At 43.4% G+C, this 15,734-nt stretch overlaps 1 protein-coding gene across 4 annotated transcripts in view; it reads left to right on the top strand.

Moving 5' to 3' along the window:
* Positions 1 to 10,095, top strand: part of RD3 (RD3 regulator of GUCY2D) — a 56,088-nt gene extending 45,993 nt beyond the window's left edge. For all 4 annotated transcript variants that reach the window (XM_076334518.1, XM_076334516.1, XM_076334517.1 and 1 more), the window contains one exon: positions 7,539 to 10,095. In XM_076334518.1, the coding sequence (XP_076190633.1) occupies positions 7,539 to 7,836 (298 nt within the window). In that variant the 3' untranslated portion in view covers positions 7,837 to 10,095. The remainder of the gene's footprint in view (positions 1 to 7,538) is intronic.
* Positions 10,096 to 15,734: the final 5,639 nt, after the last annotated feature.

Genomic DNA, 15,734 nt, shown 5'->3' with positions numbered 1-15,734 from the left:
TCAGAAAAGAGTATTAAGCTGAGCCATATGTAACTTGCTGTTGCTCTGCTTTTTTTTCTTTTTTTTTTAAATTTAAACTGAGATCATGCAAGATGTGTGATTTCAGTGCGGCTTGTAGTGGTTGTTCACTGTTCAGGATTCAGCATATTGTTGACAGTAGATAAACATACTCAGCAACACTGGTGGGCTCTGTGTGGGCATAGCTGAAAAAGGATAAAACCATCCTCTTAAAAATCCTCTTATAAATTGCTATTATAGGCTATCATAAATTGTATTACAGTATGATTCAAGAAGTGGCATGTTTTTGTTTGTTCGATACTACGCAGTTTGCGTGGTTAGCAGAGCCACATTAAAAAAATGAGGCTTGCATAACCTTTGTTGTTTCACTTCTGTGATTGAGAAGGGAATGTCATAGCCACAAAAACGGCAGAATTGGATTGGGTCAAAGGTCTGTTTGATCTTATGTGCCGTCTGTATGTGAGATAGTGGCCCGTAGCATCAGTGTAAGGACAGGAGAAAAGAACAAGGCAAGCAAATACAACAGTACGGATAATTACAGATTCTTGTATATAGCCTCCAACTTACTGTGCCTTGTAACTTGGAGACTTTGGAGCCAGAAGTGGTCCTTCTGTCCATAATTGCCCTAAGTGGCTTTTTCTTTCAGTAGTTTGTTTAGGTTGTGGGGTTTTGCTTTTCTTTTTTGAACTCTTGTAAACTTCTAGCATTTGTGGCACCCCGTGGCAGAGTTCCACATCTGAACTACAACGCTGCTGTAGAAAACTGTATTTTGCTTGTCTGAAACTAACGTGTACTAGTTTTATTTGATAATCCCTTCTTCTTGTGTTGGAAATGTGAACAGTTGACCCCTCTTCTTTTCTACCTTCTAACCGAGAGCCCTGTGGTTCAGAAATCTTCACTGCTGATGTGGAAACAATGAAAAAGAATGGGGCTTGCCATGCTAGGAGCTGAAAATGTACAGGAGAAATAAGGAGCATGCAATCTAACTAAATGACAGCCAAAATTGGATAAATTCTCCTCTCAGAAAGTGAGATAACATGAAAACTTCACCAAAATTGCACAAGATGAGTATAATAGGAATTCAACTGAAATCTTCACATTTCCAGTGAAGTACTTTAATCACAAGATCATTGCACTGTTGTTGCCTCTTGAATACCCTGTGACTTTCTAATATGTAGTAACTTTTAGAAAAAACTTCCACCAAAATCTTTGAGCTTGCATTTGAAAATTCAAATGCAGAGCATGTACCTTACTGAAGCCTTTGGTTCTGTCTGAAATATTAAGCTTGATCCTTCCCCTTCCATCTTAGACATTTGAAGAACTGAAGTCCTTTTTGATGTACTCGACAAGCATGTAATATTTAAATAACACAAGTAGCATGCATCCTGCAGGACTACAGAGTTTTTGTTTGTGTCATGCAAGGTCTCCTTCTTTGTGAGATTCTAAGCTCAAAGTCAAAGCCAGAACAAAACATTTTTGTATGAGTTGTCAGAGATGTCACTTTATTCTCCAAAGGTCTAAATGATGATCCAAATTGTCCTTTTCTGTGGCTACAGTCACATCTACTGAGAGGCCGAGTTTCTATAAATTTATTTCTTTAGATGTGGAGGAGGCTGGAAAAGAGCACTTCTTAAATGGGAGGGTTTTTTTCAGATCCAGTTTGACTGTTTTGTATTTCGGGTCAATAGAAACTTTTCTTTGAGTCTCTTGAAATTCTGGAAGGATTCAAGTACTCTGCAAATACCATCAGGTATCTGGAGACTCTGATTGACCTCATACAAATAAAGCTATTGCATTCAGGTGTAACTTAGCTTCAGGTTAGTGGGTTGGAAATCTCTGACTGTATTTAAAATTAAATCCTGGAGCCATTTGAAGGAAGTGACAGTGATTTTGGTGAGGCCCTTTGTACCTAACTGCCATGGTTAAACTGAACAAGTAGACTAGTAGCTTGCTAATACAGAATGCTAAATTTTTGCCATCTTTACTAGAGCTTTAGCTCTAATCAGAGCTAGTTATGGTCCGTTTCATTTCTTTCAGTTTCACCAAAAGTGAAACAGTGGGTTTCTGTCCTTCTCTGCCCAGAAAGAAACAAACAAAACCCCCTAATATGGAAATGTAAACCTCCATTTTGGTGATCTGAGATGTTATTAATACCACAGGCTAAGGACTGTAGTTTTCAAAGGATTGTGTATAGGTGAAGTGGACTTCCTAGTATGCTTGAATGTAAGACAAATGACTTAAAATCAGAAATGGATTTATTTACAATTATGAGCTTAAGTTTGAGGTGATGTGACATGAGTGTTGCAGTTAGTGTGAGTGCCATAGTCCTTTGGGAGTCAAGTAGCCTTCTCTAGCAAAGCTGTTCATAGCTTTACAATATAACCAGAATTCCTGCTCAAAATATAGATTCAGGAGTCAGCAGCTAATTATTAGCACTAAGCACCTCACGTTTTCTTTGAATGACTAAATCTACTTAGAGCTCCCAGTTTAGACAGGCACTCAGGAATACACTGAACTATAAGCGTATTGTTTAAGTCCATGGACTTCCATTGGGTTTAACAGGTCTTAAAAGTTCAGGCTGTACTTAGGAAACCTACTGAACTGGGGACCTGCAGAAGTAACATAGGCAGGTGACAGCACTTTAAAAAAAGCAGTGCCAGTACGAGCCAAGCATAGCCAGATTCTTAAAATCTAATGGCCGTATGAGGAAACGGAAGGGTCACAATGTAAAGAACAAATTTGTTTGAACTGTGATTAAAACACAGCCTGGACTGGGGAATGTGCTCGTCCCTATGTATGCATATACATGCTCCCCAGGCTTCTGTGCTGGCTTGAGGTGTTTTGTTGACAGTCACATCTAAGACTGCGTGACTTGCATAATATATTACAGGTTAGCTACCAGTAGTATCGTAACTCGTTTCATAAATAAGGTAGATGATAGGTATACTTTTCTGATGAGTAAGGAAACCCTGTTGAGGGATTTCTAGATATGGTTGTGTAGTTGCCTAGTTTGAAACTATTCTATGCAACAGTGTAAGGGCGTTAACCTGTGCTAGAAGATAGGTGAGCCTTGTGCAATTTTGTGTGCTTAATTCCACTGAGCAGCTTTGTGTGGAGTTTGTTTCCCAGGATACAAGCCCATATTCCTTGATTCTAGTGGTTTTACTGTTTTTATATGTTGCATGTTTTGTGCAGAGAGCAGACTGATGGCTCATCCAGCACATCAGCTGGAGATGGCTTCGATTATGCGTAGGTGGCTGCAGCAAACATCATCTATTTTCTGACACACAGAGTGGTTTAGCTAGACCTCAGCCCCTGATAACCTGTCCATCCTTTCTGCTGAGAAGTATTTGTGGCATGCACATCTTTCAGACTTCGTATGTGGGCTGTCCCTTACACAAACGTGCTGGTGCTGAAGTTACGTGGGCATTAATAAAGGGGCAAAGTTAGTTCATCCTATCAGGGGAGAGGAAAGGCCCCGGTTTCCCTTCTCCATCTGAATAAGAGTGGCTTTTCTTTGGGTGACTGGCAGACAGTCTTTTGGATTGCTTTCTCTTTTGTTTCTTAGACCTGCTCAAGTCCATATGAAGTAGTTTTTGTGTTGGTCCTGAAAAGTCAGAGGTAAATCTTAACAGCAAAAGCAGAGTTCACAAAACAATTCTTGCTGCCATAGCTAAGGGGAGTGCAAACAGGCAGATAGCTATGAAGGTGGAAAGTTACACTGATTTAAAAAAACTACTTCAGCTAGATTGGTTGGGAGTGTTATTAGCAACACAGGGCATTAGCATTACAGCTCTGGGCTCAGGGGGTAAATTTACCATCATATCACCCATTTTCCCTCTTGTTCCCAGAGCCAGTCACTGGTCCAGTAATAGCCGGACATATGCTGCTACGTGTTCTGGAGGCACAATCCAGCAGTATGAGACACAGCCTCTAAAACTGGAAGCAGTGATGAGGCCTTTTGGGTGCACAACTGGCAATACAAAAGAGGATGTACTGATAGATATATCTAATATGCCAGCATCTCTCTTTAAAATACACATGGAGATAGAATAATGGAATGACTCATTCAGTTCACCTCTGCAATGAAAGTCCTTTGAAGGTGCTTTCCCTGGTATAATAATAATAATGTTGCAAAGACTTGGGTTTCGATGGACTCATCTGTCTATGCTTCTGACTAGGATAAAGGGAAAAGTGTATTTATTCTGAAAACTGTATTTTTGGCTTTTTGATAATGCAACTGAAGTGCCTCCTCACAAGGCAGAAAGGATGTTTGCAATGTACAGCAAATCTGTTACTGCTGTTATGCTAAACCTCAGCAAGACCTAGTCTCTTGCTCTTACAGGCTCTGCACAATTCAGTTTAGCATCATTGTGTAAGTACTTATGTACCAGTGTGAACTGCGGTGCCTCAGAGGCTTTTTGCACCCAAATGTTCAAAGGTTAGAGGTTTTTTTTTTTGGGGGGGGGAGGACAGTAGGAATTCATCCAAAGCAACTGAAATGGTTAAGGAACATCTTGGTGACTTTGGTAGGTTTTGTGTCAAACTCCTCTAGCTTGACCCTGAAAGGGACTGGTGCTTCTGCTGAACTGAGGTCCCTCAGCATGCAGTACTGGTGTCTCCACAGCTGTACATGTAGCTGCCAATACTTGCTGTGAGAGAAGCACACTGAAATATCTGGGATACAGCATGATGTTAAGATGTATGTCCAACACCAGGCCTCCACAGTAAGAGTCAAAAGGCATAAATGTACAGTCTTTTTGTTTTATCTCTGGTTTTCTTTCTGTCCTTATTATCTTGGGTACCCTTTGGTGTACACCATTAAGCAGTGCAATTCCATAGTGCACTAAACTCCTTGTTGCATTCCTAGGGCTTATCAAAAAAACAGGAGGCAGGATCTTATTCTATCAGCTTCTGCTGTATTAGGCTTATTTAAATGCAATCCTACTGTCTTCCATCCTCATTCAGTTCTGTTGGAGAAAAATATCAAAATGCTTACAGATCTTACACACTTTAGCTTCCATTAAGTATAAATACCTGGATTTTAGTGAAGTACTAGTTTAGCTCCGTGTCTGCTTGTAGATACAATTTTTATGTTAAGAACTGAATATTTATTAGAAGAGTAGCCATATTATCATAGAATCATAGAATGGTTTGGGTTGGAAGGGACCTTAAAGCTCATCTAGTTCCAACACCCCTGCCATAGGCAGGGACACCTTCCACTAGACCAGGTTGCTCAAAGCCCCATCCAACCTGGCCTTGAACACTTGCAGGGATGGGGCATCCACAGCTTCTCTGGGCAACCTGTTCCAGTGCCTCACCACCCTCATAGTGAAGAATTTCTTCCTTGTATCTAACCTAATACTACCCTCTATTCAGTTTAAAGCCATTACCCCTTGTCCTATCACTACATGCCCTTGTAAAAAGTCCCTCTTCAGTTTGCTTGTAGGCCCCCTTCAGGTACTGGAAAGCTGCTATAAGGTCTCCCCAGAGCCTTTGCTTCTCCAGGCTGAACAACCCCAACTCTCTCACGCTGTCTTCATAGGAGAGGCGCTCCAGCCCTCTGATCATCTTCATGGCCTTCCTCTGGACTTGCTCCAACAGGTCCATGTCCTTCTTATGTTGGGGGACCCAGAGCTGAACGCAGTATTCCAGGTGGGATATCACGAGAGTGGAGTAGAGGGGGAGAATCACCACCGTCGACGCTTCTTTTGATACAGCCCAGGATACAGTTGGCTTTCTGGGCTGCAAGCGTACATTGCTGGGTCATGTTGAGCTTCTCTTGAACCAACACCCCCAAGTCCTTCTCCTCAGGGCTGCTCTTAATCCCTTCTCTGCCCAGCCAGTATTTGGGATTTGGGATTGCCCCGACCCCGGTGCAGGACCTTGCACTTGGCCTTGTTGAACTTCATAAGGTTCGCATGGGCCCACCTCTCAAGCCTGTCAAGGTGCCTCTGGATGGCATTCCTTCCCTCCAGCGCATTGACCGCACCACTCAGTTTGGTGTTGTTGGCAAACTTGTTGAGGGTGCACTCAATCCCACTGTCCATGTCGCTGACAAAGGTGTTAAAGAGCACCAGTCCCAGTAGCACCCCCTGAGGAACGCCACTCATCACTGGTCTCCACTTGGACATAGAGCTGTTGACCGCAAGTCTTTGAGTGCAACCATCCAGCCAATTCCTTATCCACTGAGTGGTCCGTCTGTCAAATCCATGTCTCTCCAATTTAGAGACAAGGATGTCGTACGGGACAGTGTCAAATGCTTTGCACAAGTCCAGGTAGATGTCGTCTGTTGCTCTTCCCTTACCCACCAACACTGTAACCCCATCGTAGAAGGGCACCAAATTTGTCAGGCACGATTTGCCCTTAGTGAAACCATGTTGGCTGTCACCAATCACCTCCTTATTTCCCATGTGCCTTAGCACAGTTTCCAGGAGGATCTGCTCCATGATCTTGCCGGGCACAGAGGTGAGACTGACTGGCCTGTAGTTACCATCTGTCACAAATGCATACTACTATGGAACAAATAGTATCTCTATGTGACCAGTGGGTGAGCCTTGGGAGTGGATCCCACACTCTCCAGGCTGGGGACCGAATCACCCAACAAGGTGTCGGGAATGGTATGTTCTCTTCTTGGCCCAGCCAGTGACCCACTCAGTGACTTCAAGAAAACTATCCTGCTCTGCACCTCATCTTCCTCACCTGCAAAATATACAGTGGTAATTCTTCACTTCCCTGGTATTAAGCTAGCTTAATATACGTCAAAAAAACATTATGAGCTCTTTGCTGAGAAGGCACTGGAGTAATTCACAGTTGCCTAATTGGATACAGCATCATGCTGCCAATCAAGGTGTTATCAATCAGCTGAGCCAGTCCGTTATCTTACAGAAAGCCATAGGAGGATGAAATACCACTTCACTAAAATTTAAATATTGAGAGACCATCAAACATATAACAAGATGTTTACAGGATTTTTGTTTGTCTAGTGGCCTTTGGGTAATGCTATGGGGGACAAGAACTGGAAACAGGGGAAGTCTAGTGGAACTTTCCCTGCTTTATCCTCAGCTTCTGGTAAGCAGCAGTTCAGGGACTACTTGAGAAAGGATTTGCATTTGGACAATCACATTTAATCAGCGGTGATGGGCACATTTTCCACAAACTTGTCTAATCATTTTGTTTCTTAAGCTACTGATAGCACCGAGTTCTGATTTAATAGGTGTTATGTGAAAAGAGCACTTCCGTCGGTTTCAAACTTGCCACTTTCTAGCTTTGTTTAGTGCTCCTTATGGTTTCTTGTGCTTATGAGAAACAGTGATTCATTGCTTCCTTACATTCTCTGGCTTGCTTGTGATTTTAGAGACCTTGAGCATATCTTCATGGCCCCTCCCTGTTGTTGGCCCCCTCAGTCCAGGGAGTCCCATTTTGCAGGAGAGTGCAAGTTTCAAGCCTAGCACAGTGACTTGGCAGCAATCCCTAATTTGATGTTTTTAATCAAAGCTGTGCCTTGACTGTGCTTTCAGATTCCGGCAACTCATTGCTGAATATGAACCAGAAGTGCAGGAAGTATCCCGGCTTTTCCGCTCTGTCCTGCAGGAAGCTGCCGAGAAGATCAAAGAGGAGGAAGAGGCCAAGAAGCTTGCCAGGCAGTGGAACACAAAGAACAAAACCAGCCTCTCCTTAACAACATTTAAATCCCGGTCCAGGATTTCCCCATTCATCAGTGACATCAAGACCATCTCTGAGGATGTGGAACGGGGCACCCAGCCCACCAGGAGGGTCTGGAGCATGCCAGAATTTCGGAATGCCAAGGATTACTGACTCTATACTGAACAAGGTTTTTAGACAGTGATCTTTCAAAATCTCATTTAACCCTTTTTTAGCTCTACTGTCTCTTCTTTGTTCCAGCTCGCTCTTCCTGCCTGTCTCTCTCTTGGAAGCTGTGTCCATAGTAACTGCTGCTGATGCCTGTGGTGTGTGACACAATTTATTACCAAACATGCTAGCCTTTCCTTTAATTTAGTAGCTATTCAGTAACCTTAAGGGCAAGGCTCACTTACTGTCTCATTTTTATTACTGCTTTCTTGTGGAAAATGAATTAGTTTTGTGATGTCTGTCTTCTCCCTTCTCCCCCCCGCAGCCTGGATGTAGTTATCTATAAAAGCTTTTGGCCCAAGCTAGCAAAAGCTGCTGGCTGGACCGATCTTGCTGAAAGCAAGACAGCCACTTACATGAGTAAGGCTTGCAGGATCAGGCCTGTGAGTTAAAGCTAGTACCTGATTTGGAACTGACCTTCCTTTTCCAACTAATAGCCTTCCTCAGTGCTACAAGAAACTTCACAGGTAACCTCAGCACTGCTCTTGATCAGCTTTTTGCTGACAATTAGCAATCCAACCTGAGTAGAAACAGACCCAAGCTTTTGGAGATGAAAGACCAATATTATTCCACAGCAACTAGTTTATGCATGCTCAGGTTTCTTGGGTATTTTCTCTTTTGTGCAGGCAGAACCCCCTGAACCTTGCACCTGCAGAGTAGATAGAAATGTAACAACCTGCTGTGTAGCTATACAGGCGGATACATCAGTGCTGTGTCAAATGCTGTTCTTGGTCCTCAATGCTCTGTGTTGCTGAGGTAAGTGCTCCACCCCACATCCCAGTAATATGTCAGTGGGCTGAAATGAATGTTTATGGCTAAGCCTGAAAGAGTACTGTAGTATCAATGTACAGAGAAGGTACAGAGAAGGGTGAATGGAATCAGCATTCATCTACAGGGCTCTTTGTACAGCTGCAATAATTGAGATCATTTTAATAAGCTGCTGCTGTGAGTGACGAAGGGCTCTGGTAGATGAAAGTTTGTGCCCTCAGTCTTCTCTCATGAGTGCTCACAAGAGAGCTTTCCAGTATCCCAGGCTGCTGGCCAGCGAGTTGATACTATTACAAAAGAATCTTTAATGCAGACTGAGTAGCTTGTAGGCCAGCATGGTTCTGCTGAGACCTTGAAGAAGCAGGAAAAGGCTTCTGAGGAAAAGCTACTAGGGCCTTAACTCAGCATCTGCAGGGAGAGCTCTCACAAGCAAAGGAAAGAGAATGGCATGCTGTGAAAATCATGGGTTCTGTGGAGAAGCCAAGGGCTAGGATGCTTTGTGGTGACCAACAGGAGATGGTGACCCCACAGGAGAGGGATTTCCCTGAATGACTGGCTTTTGGGGAATCATCCCAGTGGGGTATAGCCTCCTGGAGGACCCTGTAGCTTTGTTCTTTTGCCTGTTTCCGACTCTTTTCCCTGGGGACCTTTGCAGCAGCATGTGGGTACTACAGCCAAGATAAAACCCTTTGAAGCTGTGCCAACTCTGGGAAGAATTCCAGCGCGTGAAATCTATCCTAGAGTAGAAATGTGCAGTTTCTTCCAGAGATGGGGGAGGGTAGCATAAAACAAAGATCAAGATCAAACCCTTAAGAGCTCTCTAAGACTGTGGGATTCTGGCTCTTCCTCCCTCCCCTGTGGGCTATCTAAGATTGAATGCAAGGCTTTCTTACTAGCACCAGGCTGTAGTTTCTAGTCTCTTGGTAAACTCTGCTGCCAGCAACCCTCCTAGGGACAGAAAGCAGAAGCTCACTTTTAATCAAAAACTCAGGGCTTCCAATTACAGCATCCAGTTTGGGATGGGCTATTTCAACTCTAGGTCAATGAGGGAGAGTTTAAAGCCTTCTGACAATCAGCTTCGTGTTTTTCAGCTGTATGTCCTTGTGAAGTAACATGATTGTGTATATGAAGTAAAAACAAAGGCCTTAGCTGTCTAGAAGAGGTGGGATCTCTAGCGAGGGATCACCACGATTTGCAGAAAAATTCTTGTTTGGAAAAAAGTTAATAATCTTTTTTTTATATATTTGCAAGCCACTGTATGGTACTGATGGCTGAGATGAATTCATGAATTTCATGCTACAGTTCTGTAGTCATTTTATTTGCACTTGCATTCTATTTTGACACCTTCAGTATTGACTGTATTGATGCAATATTTGATGGACTGCTGGGAGTGATGGGACATTCTGACACGCTGACATAAAGCTCTTTGTTACAGTACAGTGTCTGTAATGTGCTCACTCTTTCTTAAGGAGAATCAGGAGTAACTAACTTCCCTACACCAATGTACAAAGCCAAGGAAATCACCCAACAACGGGTGTTCACAATATCACAGCAGCCTATGACCATACTGTGTCCTTCATTAACAACCTCCAGCTAGCAGATACCATTCTCATTTAACAGCCAGGAAAGGGAGACAAATCTGACCTTTGGTCAAAACCATGTATGTTATGGAGGCCAGGCTGTGGCAGTGCCTGCAACAGCTGTTGTGCCTCAACTTACCTATAATTTCTATTTCCACAATAAAATGTAATCCAAACTTTTAAACAGTATATTTTCCCTGTACCTCTTCTGCAAGTTACACTGGGCTCACAATGGCATCTGATGATAAAGGAATATTCAGATACCAAGCTATGAGGTTTCTATTCTTACTCTGCTATCTAATACTCTTAAAGGTATAGAAATAGTATGTTTGCCTATAGCCAGCTGCTTGGAGACTGACTGACCTTCTGCATTGCGTGTGCACCAGCAGGTACTGAAGCAGAGCTGGGGAGGTGGTTAGGATGCACAACTGCTGCACTGTGCTTGTGGTGCTCATTTTTGTTAGGAATGCTGCAGACTGAACCATAAATGATCCTTTGGCCACAGCATGCAGCAACAACTACCCACCCATGTTTGCCTTTTCCTAATTCCACATTTTGTGTGGCTAAATCAGCATTTTAGTTCAAATCAGAAGCATGCAACTCCTGACTGTCCCCATCTACTGTGCTATGGTCCATAGCACTGGGCAGGCACAGTGGGCAAACTAGATTGCTTTTGGATGAAGCTAACCCAAATGATCCGTTGCAGCTGGCTCTCAGACCATAAAGGTGGACTAATGCTGGTCTGAAGTAAACCCTCATGAAACTTGTATAGCGTGAACATCAGGTCCTCACCGACAACTGACTCTACAGCTCTGCTCCTCCTGGGCTGCACCATTTACTAGCGTAGAAAAAAACCCCCAACATTTCTACACAGCCCTGATGAGACTCTCTGATCCGTTCTTAGCTGCTCCTGAGAGCTAGTCCAGTGTCTTAATTCTTTAGGAAGAAAAAAAAAAGTGAAATAGCAGCACATCATTAGCAAACAAACAAGTGAACTGAACAAGAATAATTCTAAATGCTCAATCATTCTCTTGAAACTGAGCAAGGATTTTGGTATCAGCCCAGAGCATCACTGTTGCCCCATTGCTGATAGCGTTACGCTGTCCAAAGGACATTGTTACACCCAAGAAAAAGCAGTCCTAGACTTACTATACATTCTAACAGGTAATGGCAACACCTCTATAGCTGCTCAGCTGCACTGCTCACCTTCAAGGGACTAGCACTCCTCAGAGTCACTACTCACCTGAGAGAGACTATGCAGCCCTGCTTCTATGGCTTCAACAGACGAGCCTGGCCCACAGGCTGTGGTAGCCGGCAAAGGTGTGCAGAAGGTGAGGTTCCTCACCCATATCAGCATATAGTTCAGACAGCTATCATGCCGTGGGGAATGGGGAGTAAGCTTTGCAGGAAATACCTGTCTGCTGAGATTGCACTGTTTATACATTTCATCACGGAACTTCAGAGAATTAAAGCAAAGCCGTGAAATAGAAAACAGTTTTTTGTACTTGTTGTCTTTAATTAAAGATCTCCTGAAATATAATCTGTCCGCATCTAGCCAAACACAACAGCTGTTCCACTGCCCTACTGTGCACTGTGTATGTATCAGAGGGGGAAGGCAAGAATGGTAAAGGCACTTGATCTAAACAAAAAAATCCCCATCCTCTCTCTACAGGCTACAAATGCAGCCACCTACCTTCTGTCTTGCTACCTCTACAAACATATCCCAAGATTTAAGGTGATAAATAACCAGGATTAAACAACTGCAAAGGTCTGAAATTCTCTGAAGCCAAGTAGTTTACAGATACAACCTTGAATTGAAGTCTTCATCAACATGCTTCCAAGCACATCTCACATTAACTAGTATTACCACGAAATGAGAAGATATAAGTGACAAAATGGATGTTTTGTCTCCAGATGCTTTTGAGTCACTCCTGTTGACTCTGTACCTGATCCTGGGTACTAGAACACCTTAATATTAGCAGATGGCCCAGCGCTTCCTCTGCTAAGCATTGTACATGCAAAGCATGCATGTGTTAAACAAAAGGAAGTGATTTTTTTCCCCACATGAAGTATTACTGAAGTATGGATTGCATTGCTTAGCATATTCTGGAGATCAGAGAGATGAGTGGTTCCAAAAGAGGACTACGCAAGTTCAGAGGGTTAGTAAACCACAGTGGTCAGGATGCAGCCTACAGCACAGGGCTTAAGCCACTCCTTGCCAGAAGCTGTGGACAAGCAAATCTCTCTGTGTTGTTGCTTACACTACTTCCTCAAAACATTGCTAATAGGCCTCTCCCAGGAGGAAAACTATGGATGGCTAGGCCTTGACTGGATGGCCATTCTGATATTCCTGTCTTCTACTACACCTCCCTGATAAAGGACAATGCACTGCAGTTTTGCCCCAAAAGCATTCTGAGGAGCACTGGGCTACACAAGTCAATGCCTTTTTGGTTGTGCCCTGCAACAGAGGCAGGGCTATTAAGCCTCCCTCAGTTCCACCCACCTGTGCCAGGCAGAGACATCATAATCTCAGCGCCTGCCTTTCCTTGGTACTGCCGTCCATGCTGTGGGCTGTCGGCACAAGGGACCTCTTGTTCCCTTTGTATGACCAGACAAGCCATGTTTCAAGCTGGCTGACATCAGAAGGATACTGTGCTGGCCCTGAGAGTTGGGTCTTGGGCCCAGGTCTCCCAATGACTACCATGTATTTTCTGTGCAGTTGCTGCACAAAGATATTCTCAAATGAAGGGAAAGTCTTTGCAGGGTGAGATCTTAATAAACATGACAAAGGTGAGGAAAAGGGCTACAAGAAGCACAGTGAATTATGTGGCAATTTATGGTTATCTGTGTATACTATACAGAATTGTATTTCATAAAATTATAACTTCTTAGGGTCTTGGCTAGATAACCAGATTATAGCATCTCACCTCTATATTTTGGTCACAATTACATTTTGCCTCTACCATATAAATCTAATCTGACCCAATAGCAGATACTGCAGAAGTGTGGGAAAGAGCATGTGTTTCTACATCAGAGTATCTACTCTCAGAATGTAATTACTGTTTAGTGATCACAATGCTGTATTCTCAGAGGGCCCTATCAGGTCACAGTCCATGTGCAGTACCTTTTCCAACCTTATTCTCTGCAGTGTCAGGTTGCCTAAAGCAACAGATTGCACCTAATTTAGTCTGAAGACTATTTAAATAACCAGATGTGATATGAAGCAGTGACAGTGAAATACTCCTCAGGTATTTTTTTTTCTGTATTCCGGCACTGGAGATCTGAAATTATTTAACAGATGGAGAAGAGCAGGGTGCAGTTCCTGAAGAACTCAGCAGCCCCAGGTAGGGATGGTGCAAGAACACCTGATCCTTCCAGGTCCCTATGGGCTCTCAGCCAACTTGCTCCTGTTGCATTCAACTACTTAGAAGTTAAAGGCTTCCTTCTGCCTTCGGCACACAAGCACCAGCAGGAGAGACTATTGTCTGTCCACAGCACACCCAAGAACAAGAAATGAAGAAAGACTGGATGAAATTCATAGGACAGCAGTAACAAATGTTCCCCATAAACAACACATAATTAGGTCTTTGCAGGCTAATTATAGGGTTTCAGAATAAGAAAGTGCAAAACCTATGTCCAAAGGTAAATAAATAAATAAAATTTCTGTGACAGTCCAGCTGGACAGCAATGCCACCTGCCGGCAGATTTCCCAGCACCGATGAACCAGAAACGGGCAGCAACTTTCTAACCAGGCCTCTCCTGGCAAATACAGATTCCTCACTCTCGTGCTACCTTTCTCTCACACCACTGTCACCCAGAGAACAGCTCACAAATGGAGAGCAAAATGAACACAACTGATGTTAGCTGTAGTGTTTAGCGCCTTATTGGAAGACAGCACCAGTGGCCAGCATGCTGGTATCAGAACAGTTGTCATCATAAACATTGTGCCTCTCTGACCGATGTACACTTATCAGACTGGGTATTAATGGTGTTCTTCACACTGCTCGAAAAGGCTCAAAACATGCTTTCCTTAGAGCCCTCAGCATGATGTCCAGCTCTTCCCTCAGAAAACACTAGGCGTTTCAAACTCCTTGTGAATCACAATTTAAGACTGAAATTCAACAGGCAGGAAAAAATACCCGTTGTCAACAGCCAAATCAATCACGATCTCTGCACTAGACAGAAATTTTGATGATCCATTTTATCCAGAGATGGAACTAGAAGACTGGGTGTTTGCCAATAATTTTAAGAAGCAGCTCCTCAAAAGCTTATCACCCTACAGCTTCAAATACAACCAAGTAGCAGACTTGGAGGATTTTCAGGTGTGCCCACGACCTCATATCCTTCAGGAGGACCCACTACCACTTAAAATCCAGCCATTTCACAGAGTGCCCAAATGATAGTGGAGCTCTCAACCTTGACAGCTGAGCAAGAACTTTCAAAACTTGTTTCTAAATATGCACAGCAAAGACCAGGAGGAGTATGTTTAAACACGTACAACAAAGCATATCAGAGCTCCATCCCGCAGTCAAGGCCCCCACCCACACCTCACCAGAGCAGGTTCAGCAGGCGACCCCAGGGCAAGTTACTTCAGCCTCTCTGACCTCTGCTTTTCCCCTGCATATAGAGCTCACTCAGTTTTCCCTGCTGCAGAGAATGACTGGGAAGCTCATATATTCCTGCAGCATGAAGCATCCGAGTACATCAAAACAGCACAACTTGCCTAAGTTTAACCATACTAAATATTGAACAGGTATCAAAATTGCAGGCCCTGCTCAGCACTGCAGGATGATACATCTTAGTTCAATGGAGGCACGTACTTCCAAGACAAAGTGGTATTTATAAGTATTTTCTCATCTTGATCTCTTGTATATTTTTGCATGGGCAAAGGAGTCACGTTCAGGCAAATCATAAAGGAAACGAGTAACAAAGAATCGCGTTGCCCATGAGAACTGGCTGAATCACTTAATTACTTGCATCAACGATTCTTTCATGTTTGGGTTTTTGCCTGTTTTCCCTGCATAAGAAAAGAAACTTACGTAACTGTGCTCCATCCCCTTCCAATAACTTTTGGAACTACTACCAGTTGTATCAATTGTGGAGAGATCTTTAGAAATACCTGGTTCCTTTCCTGCTTCATGACAATTACTCACTAGATCCAGGAGATCCAAATCAGCACCCTCCACCACGAGACCGATGAAAACCACACAGCCATTTTACATTTATGCCTGCCTAACTACAGCACACAAGTCGGAAGTAGGACTTGTGTGGTAGCAAGGGCTTAAAAAGCAACAGGCACAAATCCCAAGAGACCAAGTCTTATCAATTCTGCTGCTTGCGGCACAACTTTTTGTAAATGGGATAGAATACTTAGAAAGAACGGTGCCAAGGAGGATGGGCATGGCAGCAGCAGCTCAGAGAATATATCCTTCCCCTCCTTTCCACCCCAGTGACTTCTGTTTCTGGAATTTCTGTTGTTAAAAAAATTCAGTTGAG

The sequence above is a fragment of the Aptenodytes patagonicus genome, chromosome 3, assembly GCF_965638725.1.
Source record: "Aptenodytes patagonicus chromosome 3, bAptPat1.pri.cur, whole genome shotgun sequence".
NCBI classification, from domain to species: domain Eukaryota; kingdom Metazoa; phylum Chordata; class Aves; order Sphenisciformes; family Spheniscidae; genus Aptenodytes; species Aptenodytes patagonicus.
Note: the sequence above shows the minus strand (reverse complement) of the source record. Positions and strands in the feature narration are given on the sequence as shown.